Source organism: Cinclus cinclus, chromosome 24 (assembly GCF_963662255.1).
Source record: "Cinclus cinclus chromosome 24, bCinCin1.1, whole genome shotgun sequence".
In the NCBI taxonomy this organism is placed as follows: Eukaryota; Metazoa; Chordata; class Aves; order Passeriformes; family Cinclidae; genus Cinclus; species Cinclus cinclus.
Genome location: NC_085069.1, coordinates 2,158,980 through 2,179,986, shown reverse-complemented (window position 1 = coordinate 2,179,986; position 21,007 = coordinate 2,158,980). Strand labels below are relative to the sequence as shown.

General features: G+C 56.4%; 7 protein-coding genes across 7 annotated transcripts; all 7 read left to right on the top strand.

Annotated features, from left to right (window-relative positions):
• The first annotated feature begins 1,047 nt into the window (after positions 1–1,047).
• On the top strand, positions 1,048–5,285 carry LOC134053427 (feather keratin Cos1-1/Cos1-3/Cos2-1-like). Its single transcript, XM_062508451.1, has 2 exons — positions 1,048–1,171; positions 4,957–5,285. The coding sequence occupies exons 1-2, from the start codon at positions 1,048–1,050 to the stop codon at positions 5,283–5,285; spliced, it is 453 nt and encodes a 150-aa protein (XP_062364435.1).
• LOC134053038 (feather keratin Cos1-2-like) lies at positions 1,530–1,838 on the top strand. The gene has a single exon (XM_062507830.1). It carries the CDS (start codon positions 1,530–1,532, stop codon positions 1,836–1,838), a length of 309 nt encoding a protein of 102 aa, XP_062363814.1.
• A 1,754-nt stretch (positions 5,286–7,039) lies between the features above and the next one.
• On the top strand, positions 7,040–7,348 carry LOC134053037 (feather keratin Cos1-2-like). The gene has a single exon (XM_062507829.1). The coding sequence runs from the start codon at positions 7,040–7,042 to the stop codon at positions 7,346–7,348; it is 309 nt and encodes a 102-aa protein (XP_062363813.1).
• Positions 7,349–10,375: 3,027 nt separating this feature from the next.
• Positions 10,376–10,702, top strand: LOC134053036 (feather keratin Cos1-1/Cos1-3/Cos2-1-like). The gene has a single exon (XM_062507828.1). It carries the CDS (start codon positions 10,376–10,378, stop codon positions 10,700–10,702), a length of 327 nt encoding a protein of 108 aa, XP_062363812.1.
• Positions 10,703–12,456: 1,754 nt separating this feature from the next.
• LOC134053151 (feather keratin Cos1-2-like) lies at positions 12,457–12,765 on the top strand. The gene has a single exon (XM_062508011.1). It carries the CDS (start codon positions 12,457–12,459, stop codon positions 12,763–12,765), a length of 309 nt encoding a protein of 102 aa, XP_062363995.1.
• Positions 12,766–15,798: 3,033 nt separating this feature from the next.
• LOC134053243 (feather keratin Cos1-1/Cos1-3/Cos2-1-like) lies at positions 15,799–16,125 on the top strand. Its single transcript, XM_062508132.1, has one exon. It carries the CDS (start codon positions 15,799–15,801, stop codon positions 16,123–16,125), a length of 327 nt encoding a protein of 108 aa, XP_062364116.1.
• A 1,754-nt stretch (positions 16,126–17,879) lies between these two features.
• LOC134053202 (feather keratin Cos1-2-like) lies at positions 17,880–18,188 on the top strand. Its single transcript, XM_062508073.1, has one exon. The coding sequence runs from the start codon at positions 17,880–17,882 to the stop codon at positions 18,186–18,188; it is 309 nt and encodes a 102-aa protein (XP_062364057.1).
• Positions 18,189–21,007: the final 2,819 nt, after the last annotated feature.

The window sequence follows — 21,007 nt, the reverse complement described above, 5'->3', positions numbered from 1 at the left end:
GGGTGTATTGGGTCTGGCTGAGATGCAATTCATGTTCCCTGCAGCAGCCCTGGCAGGGCTGTGCTCTGCACTGAGTGATACAAAGGTGCCAGTAACACTCAGTCATTTGGCTCCTCCTGAGCAATGCTCACACAGCATCAGCACTGTCTCTCCAACAGTCCCTTCCCCATCAAGAGCTGGGGGGTGGCAAGATTCTGGGAGTGGATCAGACAGTTGACCCAAAGGGAATGAAAAGAATATCCCATGCCATATGACATGAGCTCAGACACAACAGCTAAGGAACGAAGGAAAAAGGGTGGGCATTTGCTATTTGCAATGTTTGCCTTCAAGCAACTCCCCTACATGTGCTTCCTGGGAAGTGGCCAGATAAAACTTTCTGACTGGAAGAAGAAGAAAAAAAGGAGTTTGTTGTATGCTTTTTTTCAGCTTACAACTGCATGCACAATCTTCTGATTATGTTTTAGGAAATAGATAAATAGGAATACTCTAGTTGTTTTCCATCTTATTTTCTCTTCCTTGTTCACCTCAGAAGGGGGAGTGATAGAGTGGCTGGAGGGCTCTGGCCATCCAGCCAAGGTCAACCCAACACAGGTGGTAATAAGAACCAAGGAGAGTTGGTAAGATGATGTGGCAAGAAAGACCAGTATTTGGCTGGGGTCTTAGGGAGCCAGGGCATCATTTTGTTGGAGAAACGTCCATGCTGTGACTCCTGGAGAGAAGCAAAACAGAACACTGGGGAAGAGCAGGAAGGAGGTGGAGAAGCAGGCATGATCTGTTGAAATAAGCCTGACCCAGAAGGGAGGAATCAAGACATATCATGTGCCTGCATGGAATGCCACCAGACCATGATCCCAGCATTCTGCCTACTCTGAAATTGTTTCTTTCCTGAAAATTCTTGGGCCTCTCATCCTGGCACTTACCGAAGTCTTCAGGTAGGAACGCACACGGCAGAAGCCAGGAAATAGAGGCCACAGTGCAGGAAACCAGGACACAGCCCCTACCATTAGCTGGGATGGTGTACATTTGACATGAGCTGGACACAAAATTATGACTTCCACTGAGGTGCCTCAGGGCCTGGGGCAGTGCAGGACTGCTATAAAAGGCACACCAAGTCCCTACACTCTCATCCACTTCTCTCTCTCACCTCTTCCTCCTCTTCCTCAGGAAACAGGTGAGTGGGAAGCCTCTCCTCCTCTTCCTCTTTGTCCTCCTTCTAGAGCTTCTCCTCCTGCAGCTTGCTCAAGATCAGCTCTTTCCTGGCTGTAGGTCTCAGCTGACAGGGGCTGTCAGGGCTGTCCCAGGGCTGGGAGCTGCTTGTGCTGGGACAGGGCAGGGGAGAGAAGGTCTTGTGAAGACACAGAGAGTCTGGGACACGGCAGGGGTGGCACCTGGGCTTTGAGCTGGGCAGGGCAATGTGGGCCAGCAGCTGCCTTGGCTGCAGGCTGTTTGGGTGCAGTGCTGCTCCTCATGTGTCCCCACTTTCTGCTTCTCCCTGCGCTCTGTGCCAGGTGCACCTGTGACCGTGAGCCATGTCCTGCTGCCAGCCCTGCAACCCTTGCTGCCAGCCCTGCGGCCCCTGCCCGCTGGCCAACAGCTGCAATGAGTGCTGTGTCAGGCAGTGCCAGAGCTCCCACGTGGCCATTGAGCCGCCTGCTGTGCTGGTGACCCTGCCTGGCCCCATCCTCAGCTCCTTCCCACAGAACACCGTGGTGGGATCCTCCACCTCCGCTGCTGTTGGCAGCATCCTCAGCTGTGGGGGAGTGCCCATCAGCTCCGGGGGCTTTGACCTCTCCTGCATCACCAACTGCTATGGCAGCAGATGTTGTCCCCCCTGCTAAATCTCCTGGCAACCTTCTCCGGCAAGAACCTCCACAACCTCAGAACGTGGTACTGCACTGAGGATGGATTTTTGGAACAATGGATGTGTGCCCTTGCTTTTCTGTTGTTTTCTTTGGCTCTCTTCCCTTCTCTGCCTTTCCTGTCAGCACCACCCCATGCCAGCCCAGTGGGACCTGTTTACCTCCCTCCGTCCTTCTGCAGGCCGGGCAAATGGACACCCCCACTGCACCCCAGTGCCTGCTCCTGGTGTCCTCTTTCAGCTACCTCCTTTACTTCCGTACACTCAATAAAGTTGTTTTGCATCCAAACCTGGCCCTCTGCTTCCTCCTTCCCTGTGTGGGAACTCTTCCATCCAGCTCGCGGCAAAAGGTGCAGGAAGCAGAGGGTGGACCCACTCCATGGTGGATTTTACTTGGTGCCTTTTCTATTGGAGCTCACAAATACATCCACGGCTTTCCCAAAATGGTGATTATCCTGAGAAGATGATGTCTAAAGGTCACACGAGAGCACGTGGGAAACAGCAATGCCTGGGGATAGTCCACAACCTCCTCTCCTCAAACACCTCCCTCACATTAGCCTTCTTCTGCCCACCTTCTAACCCCACAGGCAGTGTGGAGGCACAAGGCCTAATGGAGGCCCTGGCCCTTCCCTGGAGGGAAAGCCCTTAAGCCAAAATGCTCACACCTCAGCCCCGGAGATAGAGCCCTTGGGCCACCTCTTGCCTTGTTCATGGTAAGAGAAAGGTGTCTCCCACAGTGACCCTCATTTGCATACAAATCCTGTGTACCCCACTGGCCATTCCCCTTTGTTCCTCCCCTAAACCCTCAGATGGTCGGCCCTGCTGCTTTTCCCCAACCCCTGCCTTTCTGATATAATCCCGCCTCCCTCAAACCCAGTGGGCCGTTCTTCGTCCCTAAATCCTTTGTGAGAGAAGAATAAAAGATCTCCGTGGAACCCCATACGAACACTCCCGTAGCTTTCTTCCGCGCTGCACTCAGCAGCGCTCACAAGAGAGCTGAAATCACTCAGGTGAAGGCAGATGTGCCTCTGTGCCTAGGGCTGTGCTTCTAAGACACTTCCCTAGGAAGGTCACGGCAACCACCACCCTCACCCATCGCGACAGGGCAGGGCTGAGGGGTTTCACAGGATCAACGGAGCATGAGGACAGAACCAAAGCCATGCTCCCACATTGTTGGAGCCTGCCACTGTTCCCCCTTCTGGCTGTGGGAAAGGAGCAACTCTCCCATCTTCCATCCTCCACCTCCCAGACACGGTCAATAACTTTTCTCCGCACACCCCATTCTGGTAGACAGAAACTTTTTCCCACAGCCCCTGGCTCAGGACCAAGGCCAGTGTGGCCACAGGACGCCCCCATCTCCACTGTCCCACCAGAACACTGTCACCTCAAAGCCTCTCTTTGAGAAAGGAGCAAGGACCCTGGGACAGAGCTGAGTGCCCCAAGGCTGCCTGGAGGTGGCCTGGCCTGGGCATGGCCTGGCAATGGGATTGTGCTTGGTGAGACCGACCGGAGGGCCGTGGCCCTCTCCAGGTTCCTGCACTGAAGGAACTGGGGGCCGAGTGTGTGTGAGTGGCTGGCACCGCTGGGCAGGGAAGTGCCTGCGGGCCTTGTGGTGGCTGGGCTGAGCCGCCAGCTCAGGCACAGCTGTGGAGACACACACCCAGGGGCACTGACACATTGCCAGCCTGCCCAGGTGTGCACAGAGAAGAAGGCAGACGCGCGGAGCCCGGCACACGTGCACAGGCACACGGGCAGGGGGGTTGCGCACAAGTGCTCTGCCCTGCGCACAACCGTCCTCGGGTAGGTCAGAGGCTCTCAGGGGTTGTTCCCGTGAGGCCACAAGCACAGGCGTGTGCAGATACTCGCACACGCCGGGGCACAGCCACACTCCCACACACATGACTGCATGTGGCTGAGCACATGGGCCACAGGCCGTAGCAAGGGATGTGACTGAGGAGATGCTGGGGAGCTCTGGTCCAGAGCTGCTTCAGAGCACACAGTGCAGGACACATGCTCAGGCAGCAGCGCTGCACGAGTCTCAAGGATGGTGCAGGCTGAGGAGGAGGGCAAGGAGGGCACATGGAGGAGACGAGGCACATAGTGGCGCTGTTAGGGGCTGAGCAAAAGACTGGAAGGGCTGGGAGCAGAGGAGGCCCTCCCAGTCAGCAGGAATTACAAAAATCCGGCAGCATTATACATCTCCACAAGAGTGCCCCAGGCTGGTATCACCTGCCCTCCTTTGGAACACTTCTGCAGTTAGTTCATGTCTTCTGCCCACATTGACTCATCCTTGCCCCCAGGGAACCTGGAATCTCACATACAGCGCTCTGAAGAACTGTCCTGAAGGGAATGGGAATGATGTAAGCCAGGAAATCCAAAGTCATGGTGGAGGGAAAAACCAACTCATGCCATAGCGTTCCCTGAGATGTTTCCGTTCATTTGGAATCATGCAGGAATATCGTCACGGATGCAGCACGAACTGTGGGCCCTGAGGCACTGTGGGGCCAAGATAAAAGGCAGCCTCAGTGCTGGCACTGTCAACCACTTCTGTCTCCTCCTTCTCCTTGGGAACCAGGTGAGTTGCAAGCCCTTTTGTCCTCCTCCTCTTCCTCCTCCTCCTCCTCCTCCTCCTCCTCCTCCTCCCCCTCCTCGTTCTCCTCCTCCTCCTCCTCCTCCTCCTCCTCCTCCTCCTCCTCCTCCTCCTCCTCCTCCTCCTCCTCCTCCTCCTCCTCCTCCTCCTTCCTCTTGGAGAGCATTGAGCTTTCCAGCCCTTCTTCCTGCTCCTTGTTCATCTGGGAGTGTTCTGCAATGCTGGTGGTGTGGGCAGAGGGGAGCTCGTGTGTTGTGGCCAGAGGCTGAGAATGGGCTGAGGTGCTGATTTTAACACAGTCCAGGCGGGAGCACGGCTGGGCCCGGCTGAGCTCTGCAGGACCGTGCTGGGCTCGGGCAAAGGATCCCCAGTTTGGGCCAGCACGGCCTGGAGCTCGGCAGGCAGCAGGGCCTTGTCTTGTTTGGGGTGCCTTGCGGGCTGTGTCTCAGGTGTGCATGTGCTCTGCTTCCTCCCTGCCCCGTGTGCCAGCTGCAGCGCCAGGCTCCAGACATGTCCTGCCCTGAGAAGTGCCAGCAGTGCCAGCCCTGCAACCCTTGCTGCCAGCCCTGCGGCCCCTGCCCGCTGGCCAACAGCTGCAATGAGTGCTGTGTCAGGCAGTGTCAGAGCTCCACCGTCGTCATTGAGCCGCCCACTGTGCTGGTGACCCTGCCTGGCCCCATCCTCAGCTCCTTCCCACAGAACACCGTGGTGGGATCCTCCACCTCCGCGGCCGTTGGCAGCATCCTCAGCTGTGACGGAGTGCCCATCAGCTCCGGGGGCTTTGACATCTCCTGCATCACCCGTGGTTATGGTGAAAGATGTTGTCGTCCCTGCTAAAGATGCTGCCGCCAACATCCTTGGGCAAGAACCTCCACGACTTCAGATAACGGTGCTGGAATGAAGATGGAACTTGAAGGCATTGGATTTAGAACTTCTTATTTTGTTGTTTCCTTCCTCTCTTCCTCCTCTCATTTATTTCTTCCATTCCTTTCCGGTCCCCACCACTCAATGCCAGCCTAGTCAAACGTGTTGACCTCCTTCCCTTGGCAGGCCAGGACGTCAGACATCCCCACTGCATCTTAGTAGCTGCTCCTGCTGCCCTCCGGCAGCCTCCGTCTGTTCTTCTTTGGGCTCAATAAAGTTGCTTTTGCATTCAAACCTCGGCCTCTGATTTCTCCATCTTTCTGTGACAGCTCTTTCCGCTTGGTCATGTGTAAATGTGTTGAGGAAGAAGAGCCTTGAAATCCCTGTAGTGCATTTTTCTTGGATCCCTTTCCCTTGGAGCTGACAAAGATGTTCCTCTCTCTGAGGGTGCTGAGGCCTTGCATTGAATTGCCCAGAAACCTTCCGGATGCCTCAAACCCGGAATTGGGCATGACCTGCTTGGACACAGCTTTGAGCAAACTGGTTCAGTGCGTGGCATCAGTGCCCATGTTCTCAGGGTAGGAGCAGTGGAATGAAATGGCCTTGAAGCTTCTTTCCAGCCCATACCATTGCCAACAAAATCCACTTTCACACAGGCAGCAGCAGTGTGACAAATGTGCTTTGTGTTGGGCAGTGCTGAGTGCCCTTGGGACACACTTGGAACTGACTCAGTCAGACGTGGCAGGAGCCACTGGACTCTTCTCATAGAGCCTGTTCCTGCAGCCGCATTTCCAAATTTGTCTTTTTGGTCAATCGCAACATAGGAGGAAGCCCTGCTTCCAGGCAAACTGCCAGCCCTCACCTCCAGAGAGCAGAATGGCATCATGTTTATCTTTTTCCAGTATACATGTGCTTGCATAGGAAGGGAGAGATGGGCAGGTGGAGAAGAAGAATGAGAGGGATGCCCTGACATTTTGCCATATACACACCCACAGGAATGACACAGGTTCATGTCATGTGCCTGCATGGAATGCCACCAGACCGTGATCCCAGCATTCTGCCTACTCTGAAATTGTTTCTTTCCTGAAAATTCTTGGGCCTCTCATCCTGGCACTTACCGAAGTCTTCAGGTAGGAACGCACACGGCAGAAGCCAGGAAATAGAGGCCACAGTGCAGGAAACCAGGACACAGCCCCTACCATTAGCTGGGATGGTGTACATTTGACATGAGCTGGACACAAAATTATGACTTCCACTGAGGTGCCTCAGGGCCTGGGGCAGTGCAGGACTGCTATAAAAGGCACACCAAGTCCCTACACTCTCATCCACTTCTCTCTCTCACCTCTTCCTCCTCTTCCTCAGGAAACAGGTGAGTGGGAAGCCCCCCCTCCTCCTCCTCCTTGTCCTCCTTCTAGAGCTTCTCCTCCTGCAGCTTGCTCAAGACCAGCTCTTTCCTGGCTGTAGGTCTCAGCTGACAGGGGCTGTCAGGGCTGTCCCAGGGCTGGGAGCTGCTTGTGCTGGGACAGGGCAGGGGAGAGAAGGTCTTGTGAAGACACAGAGAGGCTGGGACATGGCGGGGGTGGCTCCTGGGCTTTGAGCTGGGCAGGGCAATGTGGGCCAGCAGCTGCCTTGGCTGCAGGCTGTTTGGGTGCAGTGCTGCTCCTCATGTGTCCCCACTTTCTGCTTCTCCCTGCGCTCTGTGCCAGGTGCACCTGTGACCGTGAGCCATGTCCTGCTGCCAGCCCTGCAACCCTTGCTGCCAGCCCTGCGGCCCCTGCCCGCTGGCCAACAGCTGCAATGAGTGCTGTGTCAGGCAGTGCCAGAGCTCCCACGTGGCCATTGAGCCGCCTGCTGTGCTGGTGACCCTGCCTGGCCCCATCCTCAGCTCCTTCCCACAGAACACCGTGGTGGGATCCTCCACCTCCGCTGCTGTTGGCAGCATCCTCAGCTGTGGGGGAGTGCCCATCAGCTCCGGGGGCTTTGACCTCTCCTGCATCACCAACTGCTATGGCAGCAGATGTTGTCCCCCCTGCTAAATCTCCTGGCAACCTTCTCCGGCAAGAACCTCCACAACCTCAGAACGTGGTACTGCACTGAGGATGGATTTTTGGAACAATGGATGTGTGCCCTTGCTTTTCTGTTGTTTTCTTTGGCTCTCTTCCCTTCTCTGCCTTTCCTGTCAGCACCACCCCATGCCAGCCCAGTGGGACCTGTTTACCTCCCTCCGTCCTTCTGCAGGCCGGGCAAATGGACACCCCCTCTGCACCCCAGTGCCTGCTCCTGGTGTCCTCTTTCAGCTACCTCCTTTACTTCCGTACACTCAATAAAGTTGTTTTGCATCCAAACCTGGCCCTCTGCTTCCTCCTTCCCTGTGTGGGAACTCTTCCATCCAGCTCGCGGCAAAAGGTGCAGGAAGCAGAGGGTGGACCCACTCCATGGTGGATTTTACTTGGTGCCTTTTCTATTGGAGCTCACAAATACATCCACGGCTTTCCCAAAATGGTGATTATCCTGAGAAGATGATGTCTAAAGGTCACACGAGAGCACGTGGGAAACAGCAATGCCTGGGGATAGTCCACAACCTCCTCTCCTCAAACACCTCCCTCACATTAGCCTTCTTCTGCCCACCTTCTAACCCCACAGGCAGTGTGGAGGCACAAGGCCTAATGGAGGCCCTGGCCCTTCCCTGGAGGGAAAGCCCTTAAGCCAAAATGCTCACACCTCAGCCCCGGAGATAGAGCCCTTGGGCCACCTCTTGCCTTGTTCATGGTAAGAGAAAGGTGTCTCCCACAGTGACCCTCATTTGCATACAAATCCTGTGTACCCCACTGGCCATTCCCCTTTGTTCCTCCCCTAAACCCTCAGATGGTCGGCCCTGCTGCTTTTCCCCAACCCCTGCCTTTCTGATATAATCCCGCCTCCCTCAAACCCAGTGGGCCGTTCTTCGTCCCTAAATCCTTTGTGAGAGAAGAATAAAAGATCTCCGTGGAACCCCATACGAACACTCCCGTAGCTTTCTTCCGCGCTGCACTCAGCAGCGCTCACAAGAGAGCTGAAATCACTCAGGTGAAGGCAGATGTGCCTCTGTGCCTAGGGCTGTGCTTCTAAGACACTTCCCTAGGAAGGTCACGGCAACCACCACCCTCACCCATCGCGACAGGGCAGGGCTGAGGGGTTTCACAGGATCAACGGAGCATGAGGACAGAACCAAAGCCATGCTCCCACATTGTTGGAGCCTGCCACTGTTCCCCCTTCTGGCTGTGGGAAAGGAGCAACTCTCCCATCTTCCATCCTCCACCTCCCAGACACGGTCAATAACTTTTCTCCGCACACCCCATTCTGGTAGACAGAAACTTTTTCCCACAGCCCCTGGCTCAGGACCAAGGCCAGTGTGGCCACAGGACGCCCCCATCTCCACTGTCCCACCAGAACACTGTCACCTCAAAGCCTCTCTTTGAGAAAGGAGCAAGGACCCTGGGACAGAGCTGAGTGCCCCAAGGCTGCCTGGAGGTGGCCTGGCCTGGGCATGGCCTGGCAATGGGATTGTGCTTGGTGAGACCGACCGGAGGGCCGTGGCCCTCTCCAGGTTCCTGCACTGAAGGAACTGGGGGCCGAGTGTGTGTGAGTGGCTGGCACCGCTGGGCAGGGAAGTGCCTGCGGGCCTTGTGGTGGCTGGGCTGAGCCGCCAGCTCAGGCACAGCTGTGGAGACACACACCCAGGGGCACTGACACATTGCCAGCCTGCCCAGGTGTGCACAGAGAAGAAGGCAGACGCGCGGAGCCCGGCACACGTGCACAGGCACACGGGCAGGGGGGTTGCGCACAAGTGCTCTGCCCTGCGCACAACCGTCCTCGGGTAGGTCAGAGGCTCTCAGGGGTTGTTCCCGTGAGGCCACGAGCACAAGCGTGTGCAGATACTCGCACACGCCGGGGCACAGCCACACTCCCACACACATGACTGCATGTGGCTGAGCACATGGGCCACAGGCCGTAGCAAGGGATGTGACTGAGGAGATGCTGGGGAGCTCTGGTTCAGAGCTGCTTCAGAGCACACAGTGCAGGACACAAGCTCAGGCAGCAGCGCTGCACGAGTCTCAAGGATGGTGCAGGCTGAGGAGGAGGGCAAGGAGGGCACATGGAGGAGACGAGGCACATAGTGGCGCTGTTAGGGGCTGAGCAAAAGACTGGAAGGGCTGGGAGCAGAGAAGGCCCTCCCAGTCAGCAGGAATTACAAAAATCCGGCAGCATTATACATCTCCACAAGAGTGCCCCAGGCTGGTATCACCTGCCCTCCTTTGGAACACTTCTGCAGTTAGTTCATGTCTTCTGCCCACATTGACTCATCCTTGCCCCCAGGGAACCTGGAATCTCACATACAGCGCTCTGAAGAACTGTCCTGAAGGGAATGGGAATGATGTAAGCCAGGAAATCCAAAGTCATGGTGGAGGGAAAAACCAACTCATGCCATAGCGTTCCCTGAGATGTTTCCGTTCATTTGGAATCATGCAGGAATATCGTCACGGATGCAGCACGAACTGTGGGCCCTGAGGCACTGTGGGGCCAAGATAAAAGGCAGCCTCAGTGCTGGCACTGTCAACCACTTCTGTCTCCTCCTTCTCCTTGGGAACCAGGTGAGTTGCAAGCCCTTTTGTCCTCCTCCTCCTCCTCCTCCTCCTCCTCCTCCTCCTCCTCCTCCTCCTCCTTCCTCTTGGAGAGCATTGAGCTTTCCAGCCCTTCTTCCTGCTCCTTGTTCTTCTGGGAGTGTTCTGCAATGCTGGTGGTGTGGGCAGAGGGGAGCTCGTGTGTTGTGGCCAGAGGCTGAGAATGGGCTGCGGTGCTGATTTTAACACAGTCCAGGCGGGAGCACGGCTGGGCCCGGCTGAGCTCTGCAGGACCGTGCTGGGCTCGGGCAAAGGATCCCCAGTTTGGGCCAGCACGGCCTGGAGCTCGGCAGGCAGCAGGGCCTTGTCTTGTTTGGGGTGCCTTGCGGGCTGTGTCTCAGGTGTGCATGTGCTCTGCTTCCTCCCTGCCCCGTGTGCCAGCTGCAGCGCCAGGCTCCAGACATGTCCTGCCCTGAGAAGTGCCAGCAGTGCCAGCCCTGCAACCCTTGCTGCCAGCCCTGCGGCCCCTGCCCGCTGGCCAACAGCTGCAATGAGTGCTGTGTCAGGCAGTGCCAGAGCTCCACCGTCGTCATTGAGCCGCCCGCTGTGCTGGTGACCCTGCCTGGCCCCATCCTCAGCTCCTTCCCACAGAACACCGTGGTGGGATCCTCCACCTCCGCTGCCGTTGGCAGCATCCTCAGCTGTGACGGAGTGCCCATCAGCTCCGGGGGCTTTGACATCTCCTGCATCACCCGTGGTTATGGTGAAAGATGTTGTCGTCCCTGCTAAAGATGCTGCCGCCAACATCCTTGGGCAAGAACCTCCACGACTTCAGATAACGGTGCTGGAATGAAGATGGAACTTGAAGGCATTGGATTTAGAACTTCTCATTTTGTTGTTTCCTTCCTCTCTTCCTCCTCTCATTTATTTCTTCCATTCCTTTCCGGTCCCCACCACTCAATGCCAGCCTAGTCAAACATGTTGACCTCCTTCCCTTGGCAGGCCAGGACGTCAGACATCCCCACTGCATCTTAGTAGCTGCTCCTGCTGCCCTCCGGCAGCCTCCGTCTGTTCTTCTTTGGGCTCAATAAAGTTGCTTTTGCATTCAAACCTCGGCCTCTGATTTCTCCATCTTTCTGTGACAGCTCTTTCCGCTTGGTCATGTGTAAATGTGTTGAGGAAGAAGTGCCTTGAAATCCCTGTAGTGCATTTTTCTTGGATCCCTTTCCCTTGGAGCTGACAAAGATGTTCCTCTCTCTGAGGGTGCTGAGGCCTTGCATTGAATTGCCCAGAAACCTTCCGGATGCCTCAAACCCGGAATTGGGCACGACCTGCTTGGACACAGCTTTGAGCAAACTGGTTCAGTGCGTGGCATCAGTGCCCATGTTCTCAGGGTAGGAGCAGTGGAATGAAATGGCCTTGAAGCTTCTTTCCAGCCCATACCATTGCCAACAAAATCCACTTTCACACAGGCAGCAGCAGCGTGACAAATGTGCTTTGTGTTGGGCAGTGCTGAGTGCCCTTGGGACACACTTGGAACTGACTCAGTCAGACGTGGCAGGAGCCACTGGACTCTTCTCATAGAGCCTGTTCCTGCAGCCGCATTTCCAAATTTGTCTTTTTGGTCAATCGCAACATAGGAGGAAGCCCTGCTTCCAGGCAAACTGCCAGCCCTCACCTCCAGAGAGCAGAATGGCATCATGTTTATCTTTTTCCAGTATACATGTGCTTGCATAGGAAGGGAGAGATGGGCAGGTGGAGAAGAAGAATGAGAGGGATGCCCTGACATTTTGCCATATACACACCCACAGGAATGACACAGGTTCATGTCATGTGCCTGCATGGAATGCCACCAGACCGTGATCCCAGCATTCTGCCTACTCTGAAATTGTTTCTTTCCTGAAAATTCTTGGGCCTCTCATCCTGGCACTTACCAAAGTCTTCAGGTAGGAACGCACACGGCAGAAGCCAGGAAATAGAGGCCACAGTGCAGGAAACCAGGACACAGCCCCTACCATTAGCTGGGATGGTGTACATTTGACATGAGCTGGACACAAAATTATGACTTCCACTGAGGTGCCTCAGGGCCTGGGGCAGTGCAGGACTGCTATAAAAGGCACACCAAGTCCCTACACTCTCATCCACTTCTCTCTCTCACCTCTTCCTACTCTTCCTCAGGAAACAGGTGAGTGGGAAGCCCCCCCTCCTCCTCCTCCTTGTCCTCCTTCTAGAGCTTCTCCTCCTGCAGCTTGCTCAAGACCAGCTCTTTCCTGGCTGTAGGTCTCAGCTGACAGGGGCTGTCAGGGCTGTCCCAGGGCTGGGAGCTGCTTGTGCTGGGACAGGGCAGGGGAGAGAAGGTCTTGTGAAGACACAGAGAGGCTGGGACATGGCTGGGGTGGCTCCTGGGCTTTGAGCTGGGCAGGGCAATGTGGGCCAGCAGCTGCCTTGGCTGCAGGCTGTTTGGGTGCAGTGCTGCTCCTCATGTGTCCCCACTTTCTGCTTCTCCCTGCGCTCTGTGCCAGGTGCACCTGTGACCGTGAGCCATGTCCTGCTGCCAGCCCTGCAACCCTTGCTGCCAGCCCTGCGGCCCCTGCCCGCTGGCCAACAGCTGCAATGAGTGCTGTGTCAGGCAGTGCCAGAGCTCCCACGTGGCCATTGAGCCGCCTGCTGTGCTGGTGACCCTGCCTGGCCCCATCCTCAGCTCCTTCCCACAGAACACCGTGGTGGGATCCTCCACCTCCGCTGCTGTTGGCAGCATCCTCAGCTGTGGGGGAGTGCCCATCAGCTCCGGGGGCTTTGACCTCTCCTGCATCACCAACTGCTATGGCAGCAGATGTTGTCCCCCCTGCTAAATCTCCTGGCAACCTTCTCCGGCAAGAACCTCCACAACCTCAGAACGTGGTACTGCACTGAGGATGGATTTTTGGAACAATGGATGTGTGCCCTTGCTTTTCTGTTGTTTTCTTTGGCTCTCTTCCCTTCTCTGCCTTTCCTGTCAGCACCACCCCATGCCAGCCCAGTGAGACCTGTTTACCTCCCTCCGTCCTTCTGCAGGCCGGGCAAATGGACACCCCCTCTGCACCCCAGTGCCTGCTCCTGGTGTCCTCTTTCAGCTACCTCCTTTACTTCCGTACACTCAATAAAGTTGTTTTGCATCCAAACCTGGCCCTCTGCTTCCTCCTTCCCTGTGTGGGAACTCTTCCATCCAGCTCGCGGCAAAAGGTGCAGGAAGCAGAGGGTGGACCCACTCCATGGTGGATTTTACTTGGTGCCTTTTCTATTGGAGCTCACAAATACATCCACGGCTTTCCCAAAATGGTGATTATCCTGAGAAGATGATGTCTAAAGGTCACACGAGAGCACGTGGGAAACAGCAATGCCTGGGGATAGTCCACAACCTCCTCTCCTCAAACACCTCCCTCACATTAGCCTTCTTCTGCCCACCTTCTAACCCCACAGGCAGTGTGGAGGCACAAGGCCTAATGGAGGCCCTGGCCCTTCCCTGGAGGGAAAGCCCTTAAGCCAAAATGCTCACACCTCAGCCCCGGAGATAGAGCCCTTGGGCCACCTCTTGCCTTGTTCATGGTAAGAGAAAGGTGTCTCCCACAGTGACCCTCATTTGCATACAAATCCTGTGTACCCCACTGGCCATTCCCCTTTGTTCCTCCCCTAAACCCTCAGATGGTCGGCCCTGCTGCTTTTCCCCAACCCCTGCCTTTCTGATATAATCCCGCCTCCCTCAAACCCAGTGGGCCGTTCTTCGTCCCTAAATCCTTTGTGAGAGAAGAATAAAAGATCTCCGTGGAACCCCATACGAACACTCCCGTAGCTTTCTTCCGCGCTGCACTCAGCAGCGCTCACAAGAGAGCTGAAATCACTCAGGTGAAGGCAGATGTGCCTCTGTGCCTAGGGCTGTGCTTCTAAGACACTTCCCTAGGAAGGTCACGGCAACCACCACCCTCACCCATCGCGACAGGGCAGGGCTGAGGGGTTTCACAGGATCAACGGAGCATGAGGACAGAACCAAAGCCATGCTCCCACATTGTTGGAGCCTGCCACTGTTCCCCCTTCTGGCTGTGGGAAAGGAGCAACTCTCCCATCTTCCATCCTCCACCTCCCAGACACGGTCAATAACTTTTCTCCGCACACCCCATTCTGGTAGACAGAAACTTTTTCCCACAGCCCCTGGCTCAGGACCAAGGCCAGTGTGGCCACAGGACGCCCCCATCTCCACTGTCCCACCAGAACACTGTCACCTCAAAGCCTCTCTTTGAGAAAGGAGCAAGGACCCTGGGACAGAGCTGAGTGCCCCAAGGCTGCCTGGAGGTGGCCTGGCCTGGGCATGGCCTGGCAATGGGATTGTGCTTGGTGAGACCGACCGGAGGGCCGTGGCCCTCTCCAGGTTCCTGCACTGAAGGAACTGGGGGCCGAGTGTGTGTGAGTGGCTGGCACCGCTGGGCAGGGAAGTGCCTGCGGGCCTTGTGGTGGCTGGGCTGAGCCGCCAGCTCAGGCACAGCTGTGGAGACACACACCCAGGGGCACTGACACATTGCCAGCCTGCCCAGGTGTGCACAGAGAAGAAGGCAGACGCGCGGAGCCCGGCACACGTGCACAGGCACACGGGCAGGGGGGTTGCGCACAAGTGCTCTGCCCTGCGCACAACCGTCCTCGGGTAGGTCAGAGGCTCTCAGGGGTTGTTCCCGTGAGGCCACGAGCACAAGCGTGTGCAGATACTCGCACACGCCGGGGCACAGCCACACTCCCACACACATGACTGCATGTGGCTGAGCACATGGGCCACAGGCCGTAGCAAGGGATGTGACTGAGGAGATGCTGGGGAGCTCTGGTTCAGAGCTGCTTCAGAGCACACAGTGCAGGACACATGCTCAGGCAGCAGCGCTGCACCAGTCTCAAGGATGGTGCAGGCTGAGGAGGAGGGCAAGGAGGGCACATGGAGGAGACGAGGCACATAGTGGCGCTGTTAGGGGCTGAGCAAAAGACTGGAAGGGCTGGGAGCAGAGAAGGCCCTCCCAGTCAGCAGGAATTACAAAAATCCGGCAGCATTATACATCTCCACAAGAGTGCCCCAGGCTGGTATCACCTGCCCTCCTTTGGAACACTTCTGCAGTTAGTTCATGTCTTCTGCCCACATTGACTCATCCTTGCCCCCAGGGAACCTGGAATCTCACATACAGCGCTCTGAAGAACTGTCCTGAAGGGAATGGGAATGATGTAAGCCAGGAAATCCAAAGTCATGGTGGAGGGAAAAACCAACTCATGCCATAGCGTTCCCTGAGATGTTTCCGTTCATTTGGAATCATGCAGGAATATCGTCACGGATGCAGCACGAACTGTGGGCCCTGAGGCACTGTGGGGCCAAGATAAAAGGCAGCCTCAGTGCTGGCACTGTCAACCACTTCTGTCTCCTCCTTCTCCTTGGGAACCAGGTGAGTTGCAAGCCCTTTTGTCCTCCTCCTCCTCCTCCTCCTCCTCCTCCTCCTCCTCGTCCTCCTCGTCCTCCTCCTTCCTCTTGGAGAGCATTGAGCTTTCCAGCCCTTCTTCCTGCTCCTTGTTCTTCTGGGAGTGTTCTGCAATGCTGGTGGTGTGGGCAGAGGGGAGCTCGTGTGTTGTGGCCAGAGGCTGAGAATGGGCTGCGGTGCTGATTTTAACACAGTCCAGGCGGGAGCACGGCTGGGCCCGGCTGAGCTCTGCAGGACCGTGCTGGGCTCGGGCAAAGGATCCCCAGTTTGGGCCAGCACGGCCTGGAGCTCGGCAGGCAGCAGGGCCTTGTCTTGTTTGGGGTGCCTTGCGGGCTGTGTCTCAGGTGTGCATGTGCTCTGCTTCCTCCCTGCCCCGTGTGCCAGCTGCAGCGCCAGGCTCCAGACATGTCCTGCCCTGAGAAGTGCCAGCAGTGCCAGCCCTGCAACCCTTGCTGCCAGCCCTGCGGCCCCTGCCCGCTGGCCAACAGCTGCAATGAGTGCTGTGTCAGGCAGTGCCAGAGCTCCACCGTCGTCATTGAGCCGCCCGCTGTGCTGGTGACCCTGCCTGGCCCCATCCTCAGCTCCTTCCCACAGAACACCGTGGTGGGATCCTCCACCTCCGCGGCCGTTGGCAGCATCCTCAGCTGTGACGGAGTGCCCATCAGCTCCGGGGGCTTTGACATCTCCTGCATCACCCGTGGTTATGGTGAAAGATGTTGTCGTCCCTGCTAAAGATGCTGCCGCCAACATCCTTGGGCAAGAACCTCCACGACTTCAGATAACGGTGCTGGAATGAAGATGGAACTTGAAGGCATTGGATTTAGAACTTCTCATTTTGTTGTTTCCTTCCTCTCTTCCTCCTCTCATTTATTTCTTCCATTCCTTTCCGGTCCCCACCACTCAATGCCAGCCTAGTCAAACATGTTGACCTCCTTCCCTTGGCAGGCCAGGACGTCAGACATCCCCACTGCATCTTAGTAGCTGCTCCTGCTGCCCTCCGGCAGCCTCCGTCTGTTCTTCTTTGGGCTCAATAAAGTTGCTTTTGCATTCAAACCTCGGCCTCTGATTTCTCCATCTTTCTGTGACAGCTCTTTCCGCTTGGTCATGTGTAAATGTGTTGAGGAAGAAGAGCCTTGAAATCCCTGTAGTGCATTTTTCTTGGATCCCTTTCCCTTGGAGCTGACAAAGATGTTCCTCTCTCTGAGGGTGCTGAGGCCTTGCATTGAATTGCCCAGAAACCTTCCGGATGCCTCAAACCCGGAATTGGGCATGACCTGCTTGGACACAGCTTTGAGCAAACTGGTTCAGTGCGTGGCATCAGTGCCCATGTTCTCAGGGTAGGAGCAGTGGAATGAAATGGCCTTGAAGCTTCTTTCCAGCCCATACCATTGCCAACAAAATCCACTTTCACACAGGCAGCAGCAGCGTGACAAATGTGCTTTGTGTTGGGCAGTGCTGAGTGCCCTTGGGACACACTTGGAACTGACTCAGTCAGACGTGGCAGGAGCCACTGGACTCTTCTCATAGAGCCTGTTCCTGCAGCCGCATTTCCAAATTTGTCTTTTTGGTCAATCGCAACATAGGAGGAAGCCCTGCTTCCAGGCAAACTGCCAGCCCTCACCTCCAGAGAGCAGAATGGCATCATGTTTATCTTTTTCCAGTATACATGTGCTTGCATAGGAAGGGAGAGATGGGCAGGTGGAGAAGAAGAATGAGAGGGATGCCCTGACATTTTGCCATATACACACCCACAGGAATGACACAGGTTCATGTCATGTGCCTGCATGGAATGCCACCAGACCGTGATCCCAGCATTCTGCCTACTCTGAAATTGTTTCTTTCCTGAAAATTCTTGGGCCTCTCATCCTGGCACTTACCAAAGTCTTCAGGTAGGAACGCACACGGCAGAAGCCAGGAAATAGAGGCCACAGTGCAGGAAACCAGGACACAGCCCCTACCATTAGCTGGGATGGTGTACATTTGACATGAGCTGGACACAAAATTATGACTTCCACTGAGGTGCCTCAGGGCCTGGGGCAGTGCAGGACTGCTATAAAAGGCACACCAAGTCCCTACACTCTCATCCACTTCTCTCTCTCACCTCTTCCTCCTCTTCCTCAGGAAACAGGTGAGTGGGAAGCCCCCCCTCCTCCTCCTCCTTGTCCTCCTTCTAGAGCTTCTCCTCCTGCAGCTTGCTCAAGACCAGCTCTTTCCTGGCTGTAGGTCTCAGCTGACAGGGGCTGTCAGGGCTGTCCCAGGGCTGGGAGCTGCTTGTGCTGGGACAGGGCAGGGGAGAGAAGGTCTTGTGAAGATACAGAGAGGCTGGGACATGGCGGGGGTGGCTCCTGGGCTTTGAGCTGGGCAGGGCAATGTGGGCCAGCAGCTGCCTTGGCTGCAGGCTGTTTGGGTGCAGTGCTGCTCCTCATGTGTCCCCACTTTCTGCTTCTCCCTGCGCTCTGTGCCAGGTGCACCTGTGACCGTGAGCCATGTCCTGCTGCCAGCCCTGCAACCCTTGCTGCCAGCCCTGCGGCCCCTGCCCGCTGGCCAACAGCTGCAATGAGTGCTGTGTCAGGCAGTGCCAGAGCTCCCACGTGGCCATTGAGCCGCCTGCTGTGCTGGTGACCCTGCCTGGCCCCATCCTCAGCTCCTTCCCACAGAACACCGTGGTGGGATCCTCCACTTCCGCTGCTGTTGGCAGCATCCTCAGCTGTGGGGGAGTGCCCATCAGCTCCGGGGGCTTTGACCTCTCCTGCATCACCAACTGCTATGGCAGCAGATGTTGTCCCCCCTGCTAAATCTCCTGGCAACCTTCTCCGGCAAGAACCTCCACAACCTCAGAACGTGGTACTGCACTGAGGATGGATTTTTGGAACAATGGATGTGTGCCCTTGCTTTTCTGTTGTTTTCTTTGGCTCTCTTCCCTTCTCTGCCTTTCCTGTCAGCACCACCCCATGCCAGCCCAGTGGGACCTGTTTACCTCCCTCCGTCCTTCTGCAGGCCGGGCAAATGGACACCCCCACTGCACCCCAGTGCCTGCTCCTGGTGTCCTCTTTCAGCTACCTCCTTTACTTCCGTACACTCAATAAAGTTGTTTTGCATCCAAACCTGGCCCTCTGCTTCCTCCTTCCCTGTGTGGGAACTCTTCCATCCAGCTCGCGGCAAAAGGTGCAGGAAGCAGAGGGTGGACCCACTCCATGGTGGATTTTACTTGGTGCCTTTTCTATTGGAGCTCACAAATACATCCACGGCTTCCCCAAAATGGTGATTATCCTGAGAAGATGATGTCTAAAGGTCACACGAGAGCACGTGGGAAACAGCAATGCCTGGGGATAGTCCACAACCTCCTCTCCTCAAACACCTCCCTCACATTAGCCTTCTTCTGCCCACCTTCTAACCCCACAGGCAGTGTGGAGGCACAAGGCCTAATGGAGGCCCTGGCCCTTCCCTGGAGGGAAAGCCCTTAAGCCAAAATGCTCACACCTCAGCCCCGGAGATAGAGCCCTTGGGCCACCTCTTGCCTTGTTCATGGTAAGAGAAAGGTGTCTCCCACAGTGACCCTCATTTGCATACAAATCCTGTGTACCCCACTGGCCATTCCCCTTTGTTCCTCCCCTAAACCCTCAGATGGTCGGCCCTGCTGCTTTTCCCCAACCCCTGCCTTTCTGATATAATCCCGCCTCCCTCAAACCCAGTGGGCCGTTCTTCGTCCCTAAATCCTTTGTGAGAGAAGAATAAAAGATCTCCGTGGAACCCCATACGAACACTCCCGTAGCTTTCTTCCGCGCTGCACTCAGCAGCGCTCACAAGAGAGCTGAAATCACTCAGGTGAAGGCAGATGTGCCTCTGTGCCTAGGGCTGTGCTTCTAAGACACTTCCCTAGGAAGGTCACGGCAACCACCACCCTCACCCATCGCGACAGGGCAGGGCTGAGGGGTTTCACAGGATCAACGGAGCATGAGGACAGAACCAAAGCCATGCTCCCACATTGTTGGAGCCTGCCACTGTTCCCCCTTCTGGCTGTGGGAAAGGAGCAACTCTCCCATCTTCCATCCTCCACCTCCCAGACACGGTCAATAACTTTTCTCCGCACACCCCATTCTGGTAGACAGAAACTTTTTCCCACAGCCCCTGGCTCAGGACCAAGGCCAGTGTGGCCACAGGACGCCCCCATCTCCACTGTCCCACCAGAACACTGTCACCTCAAAGCCTCTCTTTGAGAAAGGAGCAAGGACCCTGGGACAGAGCTGAGTGCCCCAAGGCTGCCTGGAGGTGGCCTGGCCTGGGCATGGCCTGGCAATGGGATTGTGCTTGGTGAGACCGACCGGAGGGCCGTGGCCCTCTCCAGGTTCCTGCACTGAAGGAACTGGGGGCCGAGTGTGTGTGAGTGGCTGGCACCGCTGGGCAGGGAAGTGCCTGCGGGCCTTGTGGTGGCTGGGCTGAGCCGCCAGCTCAGGCACAGCTGTGGAGACACACACCCAGGGGCACTGACACATTGCCAGCCTGCCCAGGTGTGCACAGAGAAGAAGGCAGACGCGCGGAGCCCGGCACACGTGCACAGGCACACGGGCAGGGGGGTTGCGCACAAGTGCTCTGCCCTGCGCACAACCGTCCTCGGGTAGGTCAGAGGCTCTCAGGGGTTGTTCCCGTGAGGCCACGAGCACAGGCGTGTGCAGATACTCGCACACGCCGGGGCACAGCCACACTCCCACACACATGACTGCACGTGGCTGAGCACATGGGCCACAGGCCATAGCAAGGGATGTGACTGAGGAGATGCTGGGGAGCTCTGGTCCAGAGCTGCTTCAGAGCACACAGTGCAGGACACATGCTCAGGCAGCAGCGCTGCACCAGTCTCAAGGATGGTGCAGGCTGAGGAGGAGGGCAAGGAGGGCACATGGAGGAGACGAGGCACATAGTGGCGCTGTTAGGGGCTGAGCAAAAGACTGGAAGGGCTGGGAGCAGAGAAGGCCCTCCCAGTCAGCAGGAATTACAAAAATCCGGCAGCATTATACATCTCCACAAGAGTGCCCCAGCCTGGTATCACCTGCCCTCCTTTGGAACACTTCTGCAGTTAGTTCATGTCTTCTGCCCACATTGACTCATCCTTGCCCCCAGGGAACCTGGAATCTCACATACAGCGCTCTGAAGAACTGTCCTGAAGGGAATGGGAATGATGTAAGCCAGGAAATCCAAAGTCATGGTGGAGGGAAAAACCAACTCATGCCATAGCGATCCCTGAGATGTTTCCGTTCATTTGGAATCATGCAGGAATATCGTCACTGATGCAGCACGAACTGTGGGCCCTGAGGCACTGTGGGGCCAAGATAAAAGGCAGCCTCAGTGCTGGCACTGTCAACCACTTCTGTCTCCTCCTTCTTGGGAACCAGGTGAGTGCAAGCCCTTTTGTCCTCCTCCTCCTCCTCCTCCTCCTCCTCCTCCTCCTCCTCCTCCTCCTCGTCCTCCTCCTCCTCCTCCTCCTCCTCCTCCTCCTCCTCCTCCTCCTCCTCCTCCTCCTCGTCCTCCTCGTCCTCCTCCTTCCTCTTGGAGAGCATTGAGCTTTCCAGCCCTTCTTCCTGCTCCTTGTTCTTCTGGGAGTGTTCTGCAATGCTGGTGG

Excerpts from the sequence above, each read along its gene's own strand:
- LOC134053427 (XM_062508451.1), top strand. The coding sequence starts at position 1,048 with ATGACTTCCACTGAGGTGCCTCAGGGCCTGGGGCAGTGCAGGACTGCT. Across the intron at positions 1,172-4,956 it reads TCCTCTTCCTCAGGAAACAG|ACATGTCCTGCCCTGAGAAG; the intron begins GTGAGTGGGAAG and ends GCCAGGCTCCAG.
- LOC134053038 (XM_062507830.1), top strand. The coding sequence starts at position 1,530 with ATGTCCTGCTGCCAGCCCTGCAACCCTTGCTGCCAGCCCTGCGGCCCC.
- LOC134053037 (XM_062507829.1), top strand. The coding sequence starts at position 7,040 with ATGTCCTGCTGCCAGCCCTGCAACCCTTGCTGCCAGCCCTGCGGCCCC.
- LOC134053036 (XM_062507828.1), top strand. The coding sequence starts at position 10,376 with ATGTCCTGCCCTGAGAAGTGCCAGCAGTGCCAGCCCTGCAACCCTTGC.
- LOC134053151 (XM_062508011.1), top strand. The coding sequence starts at position 12,457 with ATGTCCTGCTGCCAGCCCTGCAACCCTTGCTGCCAGCCCTGCGGCCCC.
- LOC134053243 (XM_062508132.1), top strand. The coding sequence starts at position 15,799 with ATGTCCTGCCCTGAGAAGTGCCAGCAGTGCCAGCCCTGCAACCCTTGC.
- LOC134053202 (XM_062508073.1), top strand. The coding sequence starts at position 17,880 with ATGTCCTGCTGCCAGCCCTGCAACCCTTGCTGCCAGCCCTGCGGCCCC.